The 22,032-nt window shown below is 40.1% G+C and overlaps 1 protein-coding gene across 3 annotated transcripts in view; it reads left to right on the plus strand.

The window, feature by feature from the left end:
• The first annotated feature begins 6,999 nt into the window (after nucleotides 1–6,999).
• Nucleotides 7,000–22,032, plus strand: part of LOC125880447 (AP-2 complex subunit alpha-2) — a 28,792-nt gene continuing 13,759 nt past the window's right edge. Inside the window, exons 1-11 of one of the 3 annotated variants that reach the window (XM_049562944.1) lie at nucleotides 7,000–7,246; nucleotides 8,932–9,000; nucleotides 13,059–13,201; nucleotides 13,363–13,556; nucleotides 15,119–15,248; nucleotides 15,619–15,720; nucleotides 15,816–15,924; nucleotides 19,051–19,201; nucleotides 19,583–19,751; nucleotides 20,653–20,790; nucleotides 20,874–21,056. In XM_049562944.1, the coding sequence (XP_049418901.1) occupies nucleotides 7,180–7,246; nucleotides 8,932–9,000; nucleotides 13,059–13,201; nucleotides 13,363–13,556; nucleotides 15,119–15,248; nucleotides 15,619–15,720; nucleotides 15,816–15,924; nucleotides 19,051–19,201; nucleotides 19,583–19,751; nucleotides 20,653–20,790; nucleotides 20,874–21,056 (1,455 nt within the window). In that variant the 5' untranslated portion in view covers nucleotides 7,000–7,179. The other 2 variants (XM_049562952.1, XM_049562962.1) reach the window with 2 other exon arrangements.

Below are 22,032 nucleotides of genomic sequence, written 5' to 3' on the forward strand. Positions count from 1 at the left end.
CCCCTCAGGAATGACCAGGACCAGCCACCACAGAGCGGTGCATTCTCAGCCACCCCAAGAGCAGGAAGGACCGAGGCCAGCCGAGATGGAGCTCTGCCTCCCCGGTCCCCCAAGGACCCCATACTAATTCCCAACATTCTCTGTGCCCCATACACCGCACGACCCCAGAGAAAGCCTGTTCCATTTCCTGTGCCCCCTACACTGCACGACCCCAGGAAAGGGGGACAATGACAGCCAGTGAAATGTCATAAGATGTCTTTTACTGGGCATATTGTAAACTTGTTGTTGAAACACTGGCAAAAGCTATTTCCCCAAGGGTTTGACTAAGTCATGGTCTTAGTTTACTTTCCCAGAACTCTAATTGTTCAACAGAAGCAAAGTGAAGTTCAATTCACAGGAGGTTTATTAGTGCCTTTAATTAAATCTGGCACTTATAAATAATTTTGCTTTGTAAGCTAAAAATAGAAATGGCTAACATGTGTCAAATTAGGAGTCAAGCTCTATAGCATGAGGGAGAAACATGGCTGGTGACACAGGGACAGTTGTAACCCCTTGTTAACTGTCCCTGTGTCATCGGGTGTTCACACTTCCTGATGCACAAAAGCTAACGTTAGCTAGCATAACATCAGCAAACTAAATAACATCACCACAGCTAGCCAAACGGGAATAGTCAAATGTGATTGGTTGGTGCTTCACCATGTCATTGAAGCACAGAATAAAGTTGAGGCCATCTTATTAGCTTATTACTAGCTTAGGCTGGCTTATTTGTACACACGCAGCGACAAGTTTCAGGCGTCAGAAGCATAGCTCCATGTTGCCGGCTTCTATTGACGAATTGATGAATTGTAGCCTGTTGCCTTGCAGCCGGTAGTGTGAATGCCTTGATAAGCCATGTTGGTAGCCATAAGCATGTTATATCAAATAAAGACATTTTAAAGACATGTAATATGAATGAGGTAACCATTATCTTAATTTTACTAATTAACAATACCAATAACATAAATGCTAAGTAATATTTACCCTTCTGAATATTGTTGATTAATTATTTAGCCTATTTCTTAATTATGTAGTCTTGTAGACATGTTACAACCGCCCCTGGCATGTGTTACAACTGTCCCTGTACACTGGGAGGGTTGTAACATTGGAGTCACTGTCTTTATATGAATTTTGCAACCTGAATATATTTCTTAAAAGCACTTTCATACATTGTTTCTGTAGTTGACACATTGAAGTTTTTAATATAGCAAATTGGCTGTTCCAGTGTAAATGGTTTCTGATTTATTGGAAAAATTGCTAAAAGTGTTACAACTGTCCCTGGTCTCCCCTACACATTTTCTTTTACATTTCAATATTTCTTTTGGGATGTGTCCTAAGTCCTCCTACAACATCCTATCATGGCTACCATCCAAAAACTGTCGTGGGTTAACACATATTGCTGCACACTCAGCTGGTGGGTCTATTCAGCTAGGAGGAGAGAATGTTCTGCGATGTCACAAAGGCTTGCGCTTCGTGTGACGTCATCATATTTAAGGCGTTCTACGATTTGACAGGGTTCTGTCTTTCGTGTCTAGACACCTGATGAATATTTTTATTGTAATTTAATGACTAATGTGTTATTGGTGCGAGTGAACAACAAAACATTAGACACCACATTACTACAGTTACCTAATATATGTGCATTAACATAAAAAAAATCATATTAACCATATTAACGTGACACATATTGAATGTTATCATTGTATGACCCTCTGATTTTCATACAGATGAAACTAATTAGATCACAAAGGTAGCCTACATATTAGATAGCCCATTTTACAATGCTCATTGTAACATATTTTTCTTGGAAGTTATTCTTATGTACTCATTTTCTTCACAAAATAATCAATATCAAGATCCTGTCCTAACTAAGGAACATAACACTGCATGCAAGATCAATAAATAAAGCAACTAATCTGTGATAACTACTGTTATGCTGTTGTTCATCTAATCCATTATCAATATAATTTACTATAAATACCAGGGACTTTGTATGAGAAAGAAAACATTTTCTTGTGGTGCTTGTGTCAAAATTACCGAACATACTGGGCTATCAACTGTATTGATCCAAACTGCCCTGTCCACCTTCTGTGTCGAGTTAAGAAGAAAAAGGAATTTTCTGAAACCTGAAATCTAGTACAGTCTGTAGGGAAAAAATGTCTTTTTGTCCTTTTTCCCTGTGTCACTCCAGTGTTTACAATGTTATCAGACTTAAAAAAAAAAAAAAAAAGGGTCTTTGAAATGATCATCAAAATGTGATGAGAAATCCTCAGATCTGTCTGAAAAATTAAACCCAGTCTTATTAACAAACTATCCGAGACTCAATGATTCTATTGCATTTTAACAATGATACTGATAATGCTAAAAACAACAAAAAATTATTAAAAAGTGATGTCAGCTTTATACTGTATTGCCCTTTAGTCATTTCAGTATGTGCTCACACCAGCAGTATCCTTCCACTAATTTGTAATAGCTTTTCCAGAGCAAATCAATGGACGTCTCAAACTTTGCCCTTTTGCTGTTATGGGTTTTGCTTTATCTTATCAAAACATTTAAAACTGAATCCCATCTCTGCTCATACTCAAACTGTTGTACAGCTTTGCCTTGATATCATTGAACCATTTAAGAAAATCCTCCCAATAATAATACTGGTGGTAAAGTATCACTTAACTCAGTAATCTGTTAATGTATCAATCACAAACATCTGTTCATCCGAGAAATCAGAGACCGGTTGATGTACTCTGGGATCCCACATTCACTTAAGTTTATCTATGTCTCCACTAAACGAGACCCCTGAAATCAACCACAATGGTTATATTAAGCACTACAATGATTATTTGTGTGTCCACACTTACTTGAGGCTAATCCCAATGACGTGACAGACGTCAGTTATCACACACCAGCCACATATTTGGATAAAAAAAGACAATTATTAGTGTGTAGTAGAGTCAAGCAAGTGTTGATTCAGCCAGAAGTACCACAATGGGAAACAATTTAGCACCACTGACTTCTCATAGGGACTGTCAAACTCCCAGAGATCCTTATGAATTACATGCTGTGTTACACTATAATGACCCAACATATTAACTGTCATCATTAAAAGATGACCTCTCTCTACAGGAGAACACATTAGCCTGTTAAAGAGCACTTGAAACATCCAAAGTCTGTGAATATGACAACTTTCGGATAGGCCACAAGATTTTGTATACCCCACCAATCTAATAATGAGAATAACAATTATCTGTACGTCTGTGGGACTTTAAGTGGCTATCCTGCACTATTTTAGACCAGAATCTATGAACAGAGCAGCATGTTAATGCATTACTCTTACAGAATCAAAAGCAGATTAAAACATCACCAAGGCAGCCAACATGGAGACATATCAGCAATATAAACTCCACAGTAGCTCAAGTCCATAAACACAAATATGAAAGCAAAAGGAGACACAAATCAACACACCATTCTTTGTGGCAGAGAGGAGGGTCATCAACCCAGCTGCCTTATATATTATACTGGCTTTCACACTGTAGGCAGTTCACAGGTTGCCCTGTAATTGTGGACTTTGTAAAGCTTGGTTGCACTGTAGGGAAACTGGCCGATTGGGAGAGGTCAAAGAGCAGTTCCTACTGTGGCAGTAGAATGGAGACTTGACAGGGCTGACTGCAACTTAAAAGTCTGTCAGACTCTGGTAGGACCATGGCCACATTTGGATTAAATGTGTATGCAAGAAAATTTGGTACAGTTTGGACTGGATACAGTGCGGGCGCTTGGACATATTTATGGTCTTTACTTTCTCTGTGCTCATGTCATTTGGCCTCTGTAACACTGGGGATGAAGTGCTGTATAAATAAATTTTATTATTATTATCTGTCTCCAGTAGAGGGCAGTATTGACTGTTCCCTGTGGCCCATAACACATTTGGTAGGGATTTGGTAACTGGGAAATTAGTTCAAGAAAATTATGAAACCAGTTTGAACACTCCTGGTTTGTTTAAAAAAAACCTTTTAGATCTCACCTGGAGTAAGGATTACTATATTTTTATTCTGTTGGTCCTGCACCCTTTAGAAGCACAAAAGTGTGTCCTAATTTGTGTCCTGTCAGTAACAGAAGCAAGATACACATAGCACACTCTGCACAGTAGAATAGCTGTATTTCCACTTCTGCAGCTGCAGCAAAGGAGACACTGCAACTCAACAAGAAAAGGAAGGAACATGGAGCATTTCACAACCTAGTGCAAGAACTACGCCTTCTCAGGGCAGCTTTCTTTAACTACGTCCGTATGAGCGCCAGCCAGATGGCGACACTATCTTTTCTTGTAGATGACTTAAGAAGACGGACAACAGCATTCAGGGAGCCTATGGAGCCTAAACTTACTGTTGGTCTGAAGTGATAGAAACAAGACACTGCTCACTTCTCACAATCAGTGTATTAAGCACTTAAATCATCTGGCATATACAATATCTTTTTCTTTAGGTTACCACTGGTCAAAAATCAAGTAGCTGTCATTTCTTGAAACAATCAGTGACATGTAAACAAAGTGTCCTCTTTTTGAAAACAGTGAAAAGGCACATCCTAATTATCCCATAATACTTCTGGAAAGACAAAATAAATGTACACAAATAATTTACATACTTTATTATGGTAAATGGACTTGCACTTGCATAGCACCTTTCTAGTCTACCAACCAGTCAAAGCGCCTTTACACTAATTATCATATTCCCCCAGTGTACACACACATATATGCACTGTTGGCTGAGGCTACCATACAAGGTCCCACCTGCTACTCGGTTTAACATTCGGCAGCAGTTTGAGGTTCAGTATCCTGGCCAAGGATGCTTTGGCATGCTGATTAGAGGAGTCATCCAGTCTTCCTACCAGTGGTTCACCCGCACCACTACCTGAGCCATAGCCGCCCCATTACTTACTTGATGAACTAGATGTTGTTTCAGAATAGCATAATGGCCAAATTATAACAATATTAATGAAAGAAATAAAAAGAACAATTGATCAGGAATTTCTATTTTGTGTTACTCAGCCAGTACGGGGATGGGTGTTGGTAAAGGTAGGGTTGGGGCCTTACTGCTGTGAGGAGGCAGTAGAGAGCGCCATCAGTTGTGCACCCAGTTTGCAGTTAGGCTTAACAGCTGTATTTTAAACTGTCCTTTATTTGTTATGATTTTTTTTTAGCTCTGGGACCAAGCTCATCAAAGAACTTTCACCTTTTTGGTAATGGCAAAGAACTAAATTGTTGCTGGATCAATGGCTGGTGTAGCTGTATACCTCTTCCTGTTTAAATTAAAGGAAATGTTGCTTGTGTCAGAGTTTTGAAGTCCAGTTGAAATCTACCTGGAAACCATCTGGAGCTCTGTCAGTGTATGAGTAGAAGCTGATTGGGGTTCCAGTGCCTTGCTGCCATTCCCCAGGGGTTCAGTTTCAGACTTTATATTTGAGTCAGGGGAATGTGGAGGCTGGTTCATGGTCTGTTTTTGCCCATTTAAATGACCCCTTGAACTGAATTGAAAAAAAGAAAGAAAATAGAAAAGAAAAAGATCATTGGCAAAAAGTTGATCATCAAATTAACTATATTACTATCCTTCATAAGATTTGCATCATGGGTTATAACAGTAGGAGTAAACTAATAACATGGTCAACCCTTGTAAGTGTGGTTTATACGTCATTCTGTTGAAAAGTCTGTAATGTGTGGGATGTTATCAATGTTGCTTGAAACTTTTTTTTTGTACGTGTGTAAAAGACCAGATACTTTCATTTTTTGCTCAGTGGTCCTGAGTAATTTACGAAGCTCAGAACTTTAGTAACTTAATTCTTTTTGATCTAAAGGCCTAAAATTAGTAAATTATATTTTTACTATTAATCAGTCTTTAAAATAACTAAAGCAGACAAATATAGTTGTGGAGTAAAAAGTAATACTTCTCTCTGAAATGTAGTGGAGTAGAAGTGTAACATGGAATAAAATGGAAATGCCCTAGTTCAAGTACTTCAGAATTTCGTGCTGCAGATTTATAAAGAAAATGTGCTTTCCAAAGCTGCCTGGCATGTTATCTCCAAAATTACACCATTTATCATAGTCAGAAACCGTAAAAACTGCAGTTACTGTTGGATTTTCCAGGTTTTGAGGGTCCTTGGTCACATAATGTGCGACAAAAAAATATTTAAAAAAAACCCCAAACAAACAAACAAAAAAAAAAAAAACACTAACCAAATCTGATCTTAAAAAAGGGATATTTCATCAAAATCCCGACATTCTACATCTCATTTTTGGCCAGAAATAAACAATTTACACTAAATAACCAGCATGCATGGTGAGTGAAAAACTGGGGCTTTTTGAAAACTTTAGGATTTCACAACATCCCTCTGTCCCTTGGACCCTCACAGCAGATAAGGAAAAAAACTCCCCCAAAAACCCTTTATCAAGAAAAAAACCCATCATGGGGTATGTTATAAAAAAAATCTATTAACTAATTTATGGAGGGTCATGCATTTTCCACCAGTATCTCAGAGAGGCTCCAGGAGAGGCAGAAGGTCTCCTCTGATAAGTAAAGAACAGTCCCTTACTAAAAACTAATGTTTTTATTTTTGTAGTCTAGTTTTGTCTAGTTTATTTGATCTAGTTTATTTAGTTCCGTCTTATTTAATTAATCGGGGAGGGAGGAATATCAGCTTTTAAGGGAAATAAGGTGCCAGAGTGCATAAAAAGCATCAAATTAGTGCTTGTTCATTTAAAAACATTCCCAGGTGAGATGATCCCACTAGTGGGAATGAGTGTCCTCAAATCCTTGAAATGCCCTTGCAAACAGCATTTGTAACATCAAAATATCAACATTAAAATATCTAATCAGTTCTCTTTTATTTTCATTGCACCTTAACTATGCACATTTTTTTCATCATTCATGATGGCGTTATGCTCCACAAGTATGGAACGACGCCCTGCTTTAGGGTGTAGGATGTAACGTAACTGAACGCAGCCGCAGCTTGTTTGGTTCCTGTCTCCGTCATATATCGGGGCTCCCTGTCCGATACAACACTTGCTAGCTGGTTAGCAAACTTTTAAACAAAGTTATTTTGTGTAGTTAGGTTATTTTAAACACAGACGAAAAAACGTCACATTAACAGGGGACGAACAAAATGCCTGCAGTCTCAAAAGGGGATGGGATGCGTGGCCTGGCCGTGTTCATCTCTGACATCAGGAACTGTAAGTTTGTTTATCACATTCACAGACCGTTTTTGGTTAGGCTAATAACAAGCTAGCTGGCATAACGTTGAACAGATATCTGACGGGTGGTTTCCAGAACATGTCAACAAGTGTGTCCCTCACCCTTTACTCACTGGTAACTTGTACGTTTAAAGTGGGGTTAGACGACCACACAGCTGGCTAGCCTGCACAAGCTAATTAACGTTAGCCGTTAGCTTCCAGTTGCTAACGTCATGTCGAAGGGCGTGGACCGCACGGCTAACTGGAGATATAATGCCAAACTGCCATTTTTATTAGTCTAAAGCGTTTAAAGTTTATGTGCGTAAGCGTTTTCAAATGGTTTTCTGTTAGAAAATCAGCGAATTCTGTCTAACACCATTCACACGTTTGTAAAACAATACAACTGCCAATTTAGACTGTGTAAGGAATATTTCAGGTAACGTTTGCGTCAAAAGGACGTGCACATCTAACAGTATGAACAACTGTGGTGTATTTTACTTATGTTGCCAAGTTGTCTATACTAACGTAGGTTTTAAAAAATACACAACTAGAGCTTAGACATCCCAATAAATTCTAGTGTTCAGCTTGAGTCCTTCAGAGGAAGTGGCTGTCTGTTAGTCACACGCACACGCGCGCACACACACGCACAAATCATATTCACTGTGCGTTCAAGTACATTTTTATTGGGTGCAACCGTTACCAAACAGTTGCCTAACATCTCCATTCTCCCAAAGTGTTTATCAAGCATTTTAGAATTACTCAACAGACTCGTGTTGTGTTCTCATAATAGGAAATGAAAAGCACATTTCACTCACTAGAGGGGGAAATGTGCAGACATCATGGGCTGACTTTCACATCCTATAATTATGCGATTTAGACATGTAGAAAGGATTAAACATCTTGTGGGAATGATGTCTTGACCCAGTAGGCCTAATTGTGACAAAATGGTTTAAGGACAATGTGAATAATCATCACCCAAAAAAAAAAAAAATAGGACGAAAGATAGAGATGACTCAGTCTGGTTAAATTTGCTTTCATTTCTTCCTTGGTTTTAGGTTACAGAAGATGTTGATGTCATTGACTAATATGAATGCCATGTTTATGTCAACATTGCGCAGGCATTGTAATCTCTTGGCGATGTCTACTTACAAAACAATGATTACACTGATCTACTTGTTGTTATGTCAGTCACCAGTCCCAGCTCCAAGGACATTTCAGGTCATTTCACAGCTTGGAGCAGAATTTTTGCTGTTTCAGTGTACACTGTCAACAGCTGTCAGTATGCACACATGGAGTAGCAATTCCAGTGCAGTGGCTACAAAAAAGTCACTAGAGGTGTTTACAATCACTTAATGCAGATGCAGCATCTGTGCTGGAGAGGATGGTGCATGTAGGGTCATTGATAAAAGACGCATTATTAGACACAACTATTTTTTGTAGCTAATATAACATAGGTAATATGTTTCTATATCATGGAGTGCCATAAAAATATATGCAAGAGCCATAACATTATATAAAGTGTCACATTCTGTCATTATGGTGAACACACCAAGTGTGGTTTATTCTTCTTAGCTCATCAAAAAGGGGCATGGCAGTGTAAAAAAGGCAGAAGTATGATTAATTCAAAGTCATCATGGGTGATCACACTGCTGCATAACATGTAAAATGTCTTGATCTATTTACAGGTAAAAGTAAAGAGGCAGAGATTAAGAGGATAAACAAAGAACTGGCCAATATTCGATCCAAATTTAAAGGTAGGTGTACAATTCTAAATAAATGTAAGTGTATGGCATGGAGGGCACCTGGTATGTTCTTTTTAACTAGAATAAAACCCTTTGACTTCCCTGACACAAGTTTCCCTGTTGCTGTTTAATTCACTTTGCTAACTCATCTTGAGACTGTGTCTCGGCTTTGCGACTTTTCAGTTTCTTACAGTTTTCCCACATCAGCGCCAGTGACAGGTGTGGTCAGAGGCATTATGTTTTTCGGGTTGGCTGTCTGTCTGTCTGTCCATCCATCCCATTCTTTTGAATACCATATTTCCATAACAGGAATTTCTTAAAATTTGTCACAAATGTCTGCTTGAGTCTACTGTCGACTCAACAATGAACTGATTAGAATTTGGTGGTCAAAGGTCAAGGTCACTGTAATGTTTTTGGCCTTAACTTAAGAATTCGTGCATTAATTATGTCTGTCTAATAGGAGAAAATGATGAAATGATATTATTTTAGCCAGTATTCTAAAGGTCAAAGGTCATCTTGACTGTGATATCATATTTTCTGGCCATTATTCATTGTCATACAGTACAGGCCAAAAGTTTGGACACACCTTCTCATTCAATGCGTTTTCTTTATTTTCATGACTATTTACATTGTAGATTCTCACTGAAGGCATCAAAACTATGAATGAACACATGTGGAGTTATGTACTTAACCAAAAAAGGTGAAATAACTGAAAACATGTTTTATATTCTAGTTTCTTCAAAATAGCCACCCTTTGCTCTGATTACTGCTTTGCACACTCTTGGAATTCTCTCGATGAGCTTCAAGAGGTAGTCACCTGAAATGGTTTTCCAACAGTCTTGAAGGAGTTCCCAGAGGTGTTTAGCACTTGTTGGCCCCTTTGCCTTCACTCTGCGGTCCAGCTCACCCCAAACCATCTCGATTGGGTTCAGGTCCGGTGACTGTGGAGGCCAGGTCATCTGCCGCAGCACTCCATCACTCTCCTTCTTGGTCAAATAGCCCTTACACAGCCTGGAGGTGTGTTTGGGGTCATTGTCCTGTTGAAAAATAAATGATCGTCCAACTAAACGCAAACCTGATGGGATGGCATGTCGCTGCAGGATGCTGTGGTAGCCATGCTGGTTCAGTGTGCCTTCAATTTTGAATAAATCCCCAACAGTGTCACCAGCAAAACACCCCCACACCATCACACCTCCTCCTCCATGCTTCACAGTGGGAACCAGGCATGTGGAATCCATCCGTTCACCTTTTCTGTGTCTCACAAAGACATGGCGGTTGGAACCAAAGATCTCAAATTTGGACTCATCAGACCAAAGCACAGATTTCCACTGGTCTAATGTCCATTCCTTGTGTTTCTTGGCCCAAACAAACCTCTTCTGCTTGTTGCCTCTCCTTAGCAGTGGTTTCCTAGCAGCTATTTGACCATGAAGGCCTGATTGGCGCAGTCTCCTCTTAACAGTTGTTCTAGAGATGGGTCTGCTGCTAGAACTCTGTGTGGCATTCATCTGGTCTCTGATCTGAGCTGCTGTTAACTTGCGATTTCTGAGGCTGGTGACTCGGATGAACTTATCCTCAGAAGCAGAGGTGACTCTTGGCCTTCCTTTCCTGGGTCGGTCCTCATGTGTGCCAGTTTCGTTGTAGCGCTTGATGGTTTTTGCGACTCCACTTGGGGACACATTTAAAGTTTTTGCAATTTTCCGCTGACTGACCTTCATTTCTTAAAGTAATGATGGCCACTCGTTTTTCTATAATATGAATTTTAACAGTTGTCCAATAGGGCTGTCGGCTGTGTATTAACCTGACTTTTGCACAACACAACTGATGGTCCCAACCCCATTGATAAAGCAAGAAATTTCACTAATTAACCCTGATAAGGCACACCTGTGAAGTGGAAACCATTTCAGGTGACTACCTCTTGAAGCTCATGGAGAGAATGCCAAGAGTGTGCAAAGCAGTAATCAGAGCAAAGGGTGGCTATTTTGAAGAAACTAGAATATAAAACATGTTTTCAGTTATTTCACCTTTTTTTGTTAAGTACATAACTCCACATGTGTTCATTAATAGTTTTGATGCCTTCAGTGAGAATCTACAATGTAAATAGTCATGAAAATAAAGAAAACGCATTGAATGAGAAGGTGTGTCCAAACTTTTGGCCTGTACTGTAACTGAGGAACAGAAGGGGAGACATTTGGTCAGATACTGAATTGGTGACACTAATCTTGGGTGTCCACCTTGAAACTGTGCTGATAGTATAGCCTTTCAGTGCTGCCGGGTTGAAGATATGTGTAAAGCATTCACATTTTAGAATTTGTAGCTCCTTTGCAGTAACCTCCATATTGGAAACATTATCTGCTGTCATGGCTACATATGAGTCTCAACAGACATGGATGTAAACTGCAACTTAACTGGTTGGTGGAGGCATACAACCACAGGGGCGTAATTTTGTTTTAATGACCGTCACTGCGTCTGCACTGTTCATACACCTCACTGTCAATGTGTCTGTCTAAATCTGCTCTTAGTGTTGTTTCTCCTGCCACCTGTTCCATGCTGCCTATAATTAGTTTGCTCCAGAATGAAGCTGCATCCTGTGCCGAATGCCCATAGTGCCCAGCATTCTGACCTATGGTCATTCTAGCATAGTTTTTATGTACTCTCCTGCCCCTTCGTTATGCCAAGGTTTGACCAAATGTCTTTGGCGGTCTGAGCGCAGCACGGAACTGTACACACAGCGGAGTGAGCATATGTTGTTCAGACGTTATCATGTAAATGTCAAATTCCAGCACGCCATAGCACAACACAGCAGCATGTCAAGTGGGCCAAAACTGATCAAAATTGCTCAATTTTTCGTTTGTTATGGAGTCCATGATTTCCCTGTGACACTTATAAATGTTTACTTAACTGTGCTTGGATGTTGTTTTATGAGGCTCTGGCGGCTTTCAGTTGTCTCATTGTCTTCAACGTTAAACGGCTCAGCTTTCTCTCACATGCACTCTTCCTACTTTTCCCTGTGCTGTGCTGTCTCAAGTGTTGATATAGATCGGTCGTGTTGCCGCGGGACGTGGCGACTTTAACTTTTAAACTTGTACACTTTTACACAGCACATCTTTCAGGTACGGCGACGTTGGACAGAAAGACGTGTTGTGTACAAGTTTAAAAGTTAAAGTCGTCACATCCCGTCTCAAGTGCTGATATAGATTGGTCGTGTTGCTGCGGGACGTGGCAACTTTAACTTTTAAACTTTTACACAGCACGTCTTTCTGTTCAACCTCGCCGTAACTGAATCCAAAGTATCGCCATGTAACAGACGTTTTTTTCGCCACCAACTCAGCCTGTTCATGGTGGAGCTCTTCTTCAGCGTCTGTGTTGGTCACTGCTGCACGCCGGCTGCACGCACCAGGATAGCTTGTGGGCGTGATATCAACAAACTCCACACACTACAGGAGAGGCAGTCATGTTCACAGGCACACACGTTAACATTTATTTAGCCTACATTAAATCGCAAATCGCAGCCTTTTATGCGGTTATGTAATCGCACAGCCTCACATCGCGATTGCGATTAGATTAATCATGCAGCACTACAAGTATTAACACAAATTCCAGCAATCACTGCTGTGTTTGTCAGCTCAATTATAGCAATCATTTTCCACAAAAGAAATAATCCAGTTGAGACTAACTTTTATTTACCAAAGTAAAATGAAAGCTTGGATCTTCTTGAAACACTAAGAAGCACTTAAGAGAAAAGAAATAAAAAGAAAAAAAACATCTATAAGATAAAACTTAAACAAATAAGATATATCAATATCTACTCTTTATAAACCCTGTAATCCCATTTGATACTGTAATTATAAAAAAATGACCATTAATTATTTCACTATAAAAAATTGTGATCAGCTGAATTCCCCTCTGCCTCTATTCCTCCACTGCTCAGCAGTTTAATATAAAATGACGAAATGCCCACTGTTCTTACTTTGAGCAATGTCAGACCATTGATATCACTGCATTTGTAACTTCATGTCACATTCAAGTCCATCTTTGTGTGTGTGTGTGTGTGTGTGTGTGTGTACGTACAGGAGACAAAGCTCTTGATGGCTACAGTAAAAAAAAATATGTCTGCAAGCTGCTCTTCATCTTTCTTCTGGGCCATGATATCGACTTTGGACACATGGAGGCTGTCAACCTCCTCAGCTCCAACAAGTACACAGAGAAACAAATTGTAAGTTTGTCCTCATGTTTATCCAGTGTCTTAAGTTGTCATGCATATATGTTTGTGTGAAGGGGTGAGCATTAAGGGGTATACAAATGCACTGACATATATTGTTTCTCCTTTACATGGTGGACTCACACTAAAAACTGTTTTCCCATGTCCCCTTTCAGGGTTACCTGTTCATCTCAGTGCTGGTTAACTCTAACAGCGACCTGATCCGTCTAATTAATAATGCCATCAAGAATGACCTGGCTAGCCGCAACCCAACCTTCATGAACCTGGCTCTGCACTGCATTGCCAATGTGGGCAGCAGAGAAATGGCTGAGGCTTTTGCTTCTCAAATTCCCAGCATCTTGGTGGCAGGGTTTGTACATAAACATTGGTGCATTTTAACTCTAAGTCTCAAACAAGCAGTGAAGTTGTTACAGTTAGCCATAAAAAAACAACTGATGGAAAATTTTAGATGTTAGTCAATAGTTTATTGTCAGTTTGGGACACTTGTAGCTCTTGGTTAAATTTAAAGAGCATCTGACAAAATAAAAAATTAAGAATGTAAGAGAATCTAAGAATTTTCGTTCTCATAGCAAAAGCAAACGCACACACACGGGCATTCAAATCAGCTTTTGAATTATAGTTATAATCCATAAGATCGTCATTATTTCAGACCTGATTTCTAGGTATGCGCAGCATTTGTTCTGCAATAGCTATTCATTGTATTTACATTCTATAATTGAATCTTATGCCTAGTTCAGACCAAAGATTCGCAACGAGACAAGTTGAAACAGTCAGCTACTTGCAATATGCCATTCTGCAACGTTCTAAAAACCTGCCGGTTCACTCCAATGCAACTAGATGAGACAGTGTGTCATCTCTATGCAACAACTCTCTGTACCTCTGTTCTGATTTCCATCTTTTCAGGCTTATTTTGTGGCTGAATAAAATTTGTAGCTTCTTAAAGCATGAATGAGGATAGTGATAGTGAGAAATGTGGTGATGAAATGGCAAAAGCATAAAACGAGCATCACATGGACTGTATTCATAGTAAATACGCCACAATATGAATAACCAGTGCCAATTAATCAGTCAGTGAGAGTGTGTGTGTGTGTGTGTGTGTGTGTGTGTGTGTGTGTGTGTGTGTGTGTGTGGCAGTGGGCAGCACATTTGGCAAGCAGCAACACCACCGTCCCACATTGTCACACCGTGAGGACAGAAACAGAGGGCTTGGCGGAGACAGAGCATCTGCTGCAGCAAGCAAAGAAGCCGTCTGCTGTCATTTTGACTTGACCAGCAGACTTCACTGTAAGCTGATTGGCTGTTGAAACAAGTGACATGCTTTTAGTTCTAAAACCAGCCGCTGATGATTTGAACCAGCTGTGAGTTGCAGGTGACACCATCAGCTGGCTTGAGTCGAGCTTAGACTAGCCAGTTCACACCGCTGCAACTTTTCTCTGCAACGCTTTAAAATGGTTTAGTCTTGTCGCAAATCATTGGTCTGAACTGGGATTTAAAAAGTTGTTTTATTGTAAGTGGTGCAATCTGCCATTCCTGTGTGAGACTGAAATTGACTTCACATTGCAGGATGGATTTACAGGAAACAATACATGCATGTATGTCAACATGTCTCTCTCCATCTACTGACAGCTCTCCTCTTGCTGTATCGGAGCAGGGTATTTGCAGTACCTCAAAAAGCCTTAGAAGGCTTAAAATTCTATTTTAAAAATTTAAGGCCAGAAAATATCTTAAAGCCTCATTTATATTTATGAAAGGTTTTTCATTTTTAAATAGTGCCGATTCAGGAGAAATCACTTGAACATACAGGATTAAACATTGCATATTTAAATCTAAAATCAGTTGTCTGAATTGAGTCATTTGAATTGTTTTTATGTGTTGGATTATGATGACTGAAGATATACTTGACTCTAACAGGGACACGATGGACAGCGTGAAGCAGAGTGCGGCACTATGTCTGCTACGACTCAACAGGACCTCTCCTGACCTGGTGCCCATGGGTGAATGGACAGCACGAGTTGTCCACCTGCTTAATGATCAACACCTAGTAAGACTGTACCCGTGTCACGACTCCATACTACATACTGATTCTAAGCAGGCTTTGAGTGTGTAGTGTACTCACACCAGTGAAGTGACAAAATAAATCCAAAGCAGACCATATGCACACAGAATATGGTGGAGTGTGCTGTTGATATTATCCCACAATGAAATGAACAAATGAAATGGAGTTGCTCACAGCTGGAAAAAGTTTGTATGTACTGTATTGTTTAGTATAAAATGTAATATGTATGAATTTTTTTTGTATACTAGCTGCTAAAACCGTACACAATGACAATAAGTATGCAGTACATATACCACAGAATTAATGTGTAGTCGGATTTGGAATGAAGTGTGAAGGTTTGTCTGTCTGTTGTCAGGGAGTGGTTACAGCAGCTACCAGCCTTATCACCACACTAGTCCAGAAGAGTCCAGAGGACTTCAAAACATCCATCTCGCTGGCTGTGGCCAGGCTCAGTAGGGTGGGTGTCTTTCTGTAACTTCACAGGATACCAGGTCAAAGGTAAAATCTGATTTCAACATGTACTGATGTGTTATCTTGTTCTTGCTTGTCCAGATTGTGACTTCAGCGTCCATAGACCTACAGGACTATACATACTACTTTGTTGCTGCACCGTGGTTGTCTGTCAAATTGCTGCGCCTGCTTCAGTGCTACCCTCCACCTGGTATGGTACAGTACAGTCTTGTTTTGTGCTCGAGAAATTATGATCCAGTGTAGAAATGTACAGTCCCGTCACCTGACAAGTGACTAGTGGAACTCTTATGGAACAGGACTGACAGTGACACACATTTATGCCTCTGCACGTGTTCAGGCTGCACGTATCAGAGCAACAGCAGTGCACATTTGCGTTGACAGGGCAGGGCAATGAGGGGTTGAGTGAATCAATACGCTGCATGCAGCTCAACAGTGAAATGAGACTTTACCCATTTTAAACAGTCACATTTGTGGTACAGTTGCAGTGATTGGACAAAATTGCAAGGTCAAGCAGAATTTACAGGGATTGGCAGAATTTGAATTAACTGTTGCCATTGCTGCATCATGGAGGGACTGATTTGCTTTCCAGATTTGATATCCTTAACTTTACCATAAATTGACAACTCTTTGTGTGGCTAGTATCAGTTGGGTAAGCAGCACTGTTTTGTGTTACAGTTAAGGCTGTTGACATGTAGACATAGATTAATTTCATTTGATTTATTGGATGGAAATCAGTGAAACATTACACTGAACCTACTCCTTAAGTCATTGTCACCTTTTTCAAACACATTTATGACCCCTAAGGGTAATTGTGTTATTTACCACACTTCCTGAATCCAGTTCCCTTTGTTTTCAACACTTATTTTGAAATGCTTTTCACTTGTGCTTACCAATCATTCCAGTTGGACAGACATACTGTGTCAATGTATTAAAAAAATCCTCCCCAAATTACAAATGATCCCTTGTACATTTCTGTTCAGAGGTTGAATAAACAAGGTACATCATGTAAGTGAGGCTGTGCTAGAGGTGTAGGGAAGTGTATTTTTTCACTTTGGCAGAGCCACTGTATGTACCTCCACCTCCAGTCTTTATGCTAAGCTAAGAGAAACACATCTTGACTTCATCTTTGTATTTAAACACACAGGCATGATGTCGGTGGTAATCTTCTCATCTTACACTCAGGAAGGAAGAGAATAAGAACACTGGTCAAAAAATTGAACTGCTGTATTCTTTGCCCAGTGCTTGGTGTAAGCATTGTTTGTGAGATGTTTATTCCCATAGTGTATCTAACTTGTAGAAAACTAGAATGCTTTGAATAGTTGCTATCATTTCCACCCTTGAACATACAGTCAGGTCCATAATTATTTGGACAATGATACAGTTGTCATCATTTTGGCTCTGTACACCACCACAATGGGTTTTAAATGAAACAATGAATACCTGCTTAAAGTGCAGACTCTCAGCTTTCATTTAAGGCTTTTTTCAAAAATGTAGTATGAACCGTGTCGGAATTACAACCATTTCTTCACACAGTCCCCCAACTCTAAGGGCTCATAAGTATTTGGACAAACTAACGTAATCATCAATTAAACAGTCAGTTTTAATACTTGGTTGCAAATCCTTTACAGTCAATGACTGCCTGAAGAGTTGAACACATAGACATCACCAGATGCTGGGTTTCTTCCCTGGTGATACTCTGCCAGCCCTTTACTGTAGCCGTCTGCACTTCCTGCTTGTGTTTTGGGTGTTTTGCCCTCAATTTTGGCTTCAGCAAGAGAAATGCATGCTCAGTTGGATTCAGGTCAGATGATATGACTTGGCCATTGCAGAACATACCACTTCTTTGCCTTAAAAATGTCTTTGGTTGCTTTTGCAGTATGCTTCAGGTCATTGTCCAACTGCACTGTGAAGCATCGTCCAATGAGTTCTGAAGCATTTGGTTGAATCTGAGCAGATAATGTAGCCCCAAACACTTCAGCTTTCATCCTGCTGCTCTTGTCAGCAGTCACATCATCAATAAATACAAGAGAACCAGTTCCACTGGCAGCCATACATGGCCATGACATAACAGTACCTCCACCATGCTTCACTGATGAGGTGGTGTGCTTTGGATCATGAGCAGTTCCTTCCCTTCTTCCTTCTCTTGTCTTCCCATCATTCTGGTAGTTGATCTTTGTTTTATCTGTCCATAGTATGCTGTTCCACAACTGTACAGGCTTTTTAGATGGTTTTTGACAAACTCTATTCTGGCCTTCCATTTTTAAGGCTAACCAATGGTTTGCATCTTGTGATAAACCCTCTGTATTTATTCTAGTGAAGTCTTGTCATGCTTACAAGAGCAGCAGGATGAAAGCTGAAGTGTTTGGGGCACCATTATCTGCTCAGATTCAACTAAATGCTTCAGAACTCATTGGACGATGCTTCACAGTGCAGTTGGACATTGACCTGAAGCATACTGCAAAAGCAACCAAAGACATTTTTAAGGCAAAGAAGTGGTATGTTCTGCAATGGCCAAGTCATATCATCTGACCTGAATCCAATTGAGCATGCTTTTCTGTTGCTGAAGCCAAAACTGAGGGCAAAACACAAGCAGGAAGTGCAGACGGCTACAGTAAAGGGCTGGCAGAGCATCACCAGAGAAGAAACCCAGCATCTGGTGATGCCTATGTGTCCAACACTTCAGGCAGTCATTGACTGTAAAGGATTTGCAACCAAGTATTAAAACTGACTGTTTAATTGATGATTATGTTAGTTTGTCCAAATACTTATGAGCCCTTAGAGTTGGGGGACTGTGTGAAGAAATGGTTGTAATTCCTACACGGTTCATACTACATTTTTGAAAAAAGCCTTAAATGGAAGCTGAGAGTCTGCACTTTAAGCAGGTATTCATTGTTTCATTTAAAACCCATTGTGGTGGTGTACAGAGCCAAAATGATGACAACTGTATCATTGTCCAAATAATTATGGACCTGACTGTAGTTGAATGAAATGACTTCTGACACTAGATGGCACCAGAGTACAAAATGTAAAATGCAAAAAACCCTTTAGCAATCAGTCTTGATATAATATATTAGTTTGTCTATTTCTTTTGGATGATTAGGCGGCAAAAAACATTCCCTGAGTTTAGTTAGACATCCAGCAAAAAACAACAACAACAAAAAACAGCAACATAGGCATGGAAGTCTGTAACGTCTCTCCATATAATGTGACAATACATAGAGTGATTTGATTCATTGTAATATAACAACATGTATATAGATATGTGATGAGAGTAAAAGTCTAGGAGGTTCTAAGAACATAATCTTTATTGTTGTAGAGGATGCAGCGCTGCGTAGTCGTCTGACAGAGTGTCTGGAGACCATCCTCAACAAAGCCCAGGAGCCACCCAAGTCCAAGAAGGTCCAGCACTCCAACGCAAAGAATGCTGTTCTGTTTGAAGCCATCTCCCTCATCATACATCATGACAGGTTGGTGATATTCACTGTGAAGAGCTTTCAGCTGCTCATTGAATTCTTGGAATATCTCAGAATTGCAGAGATGTGTTCTAGTTTTGGAAAATTCAGACACACTGGTTCATCATCGGGGTAATTTTACCATTAGCCTACTGTGTAGACTTTTAGAAAACAGTGTTAAGTTCCACCGTCTTGTATTAAATCAGTTCAGCTGTAGCAGGTACTGGACTGTAATGCTGCATTAAAAACACCAAGAGTGTCTTCACACGTCACATCAAAGTTACAGAGCAAACCCAGTTGTCATGAGTTCACATTCCTCTGTTGTGTATCATTTGGGTGATGAAATGTGTGCTGGCATTTGGACACTACAGCTAGTTGTTGTGTCTTGTCTCTCAGTGAGCCCACCCTGTTGGTACGAGCCTGCAACCAGCTAGGCCAGTTTCTGCAGCACAGGGAAACCAATCTCCGTTATTTGGCTTTGGAGAGCATGTGCACACTGGCCAGCTCAGAGTTTTCTCATGAGGCAGTAAAGACGCACATAGACACTGTGATCAACGCTCTTAAGGTGAGTCCTTCATCAGTTCTTTTAACTTTGGTTAATGTGAAAATGATGAACCTGGTGGTTGCTTGGTTGTTGTTTTTTAATACATCTGAACAGTGGGGAGCTATGAAATCTGACATTTACTACTAGGATTGTTATGCACTTTTTCAGATTATTAATTGATAGTTACCTTCTAAAATAAGTTATTGAGTGGAGCTTTTGGTCTTAGAGAGTGATTTACAAAGACTTTTAGCACTAGGAGTAGCTCCCGAGTTTGAGAGAAGTTAGAGACAGTCCAGAGGATTCCTGGTAGGCTGCAGGTTATGTGACTTGTAATAGTGGCAGAAAACGCAACAATGATGAACTTTTGATAACATACTTTGATGGTTGGCAAGTTAGTAGGAATAATCAGCCTACAGTGGAGGTTCTTAGCTGTGATTGAGCATGGAATTGTCATGCTTATGGAATTCTGTCTCCTACCCAATCTTTTCTGGAGCTTTAGCTACTTTCCAATGCCTAGAAGTAATCCAGGAGGTTGTAATCATACCCACTGCAATCACAGAAAAGGCACATTTTAATATGATAATATAATGTAATAATCAGAAATTAGGAAGGACATGAATTACTGAACCAAACCATCCACCCAGGATGGCCATAACTCATTTTCAGGTTTTCCATGTTCACATTATCCATATTGTGGATGATGTCTGTGACACTTATGATCCTAAATGTTACTCAAGCATCTTTTGGAAACAATTTCAGCAATTCTCTTTAATCTTTTTTCCAGCATTGATAGATATGCAATAGTCAACATATCGCTCGTTTTATGCCCTAATTTCTGCGTACAACACTATCACATGCTAGCTGATAAAACCTGCCAGAGACATTTAGTCCTATATTCTGTTCATGTTTGTTTTATATACAGACAGAGCGAGATGTGAGTGTTCGCCAGCGGGCTGTGGATCTGCTCTATGCTATGTGTGACCGCAGCAATGCCAAGCAAATCGTGGCAGAGATGCTCAGCTACCTGGAGAACGCCGACTACTCAATCAGAGAGGAAATAGTGGGTCATCAGTACAGGCCTGTTCACCATTTAGTTCCTCTGTGTGCAGCTCTCCAACTCAGACAGTTTCTTTTCAACATCAGGTGCTCAAGGTGGCTATCCTGGCAGAAAAGTATGCTGTGGACTACACCTGGTACGTGGACACCATTCTCAACCTCATCCGCATCGCCGGTGACTATGTCAGTGAGGAGGTGTGGTATCGTGTCATCCAAATTGTCATAAACCGAGATGATGTCCAAGGCTACGCAGCCAAAACCGTCTTTGAGGTAGGCATGAAGATTAATGTCATCACAGATCAGTGTGACTGCCAGTGTGACCCCTCAGCATCTGCCTCTTTGTTATAAGGGCACTTCTCTTAGCAAACTTGTCCATGTGGGCACCAAGAAAATTAAATGAGGGCTAAATAGGAATTGGCTACAACTGATTACACTGTGAGAATCCATACGTAGGTTAATTTACAAATGCTGAAAATGGCAAGCCCATCCCCAGGCCTCACATGGGCCTGCACATTTAAAAACAGCAATGTCTTTTTCCTTTCTGTCGACAGGTCACCCAGGTTAACATGCTACGTTTATAGTGCTGCAATTATGAATGTCCTGAGCTGTTCAGACATTTTTTTTAATGGATAGGTATGAACAAGGTGATTTCCAAACCTTGGGTTGCTCTGAGTGCATGAACTGCCACACATGACTCATAGTGCTCCGTTTAAACACTTGAACCACACAAGGAGGGAGCGAGTCATTATAGAATATTGTAGAAAGCCATTAAAGTTAAGTTGTGATCCATTTTTTTCAAAATGTAAAGCTATTCAGCAAATTTCTTCACATATGTCAACCTGCTTTACACTCACAGGCGAATTCACAATGGATATAAAGCACAACTTTTGGGGGCTAAACCTGCACAAATAAGACAAAAACAAAACGTGTAATTCTCCAATCACCTGCAAAGGGGGAAATGCAAACTAAACTGCGCTGCCAAGCAAATAGTGTTTCAGTGCTCCTGTGCTATTGACACATATTTAAATTAGGTAATATGCATACGTTTGTGGAGAAGTGGCCCCTTTCTATGTAAATGAGCCTCAGTGCAAAAACAGTCCAATTCACAAAGATCAGTTCTCATAGTTACACACAGTTACAGTGAAATTAATAGCGTCTTCAGAGAGTTGGTGTTAACTGGAGTGCACTGACAGACTTGGATATTAAATCCCAAATATGTTTTTCTTTCCTCTGTCACATTTACATT

Source organism: Epinephelus fuscoguttatus, linkage group LG2 (assembly GCF_011397635.1).
Source record: "Epinephelus fuscoguttatus linkage group LG2, E.fuscoguttatus.final_Chr_v1".
Lineage (NCBI taxonomy): Eukaryota > Metazoa > Chordata > Actinopteri > Perciformes > Serranidae > Epinephelus > Epinephelus fuscoguttatus.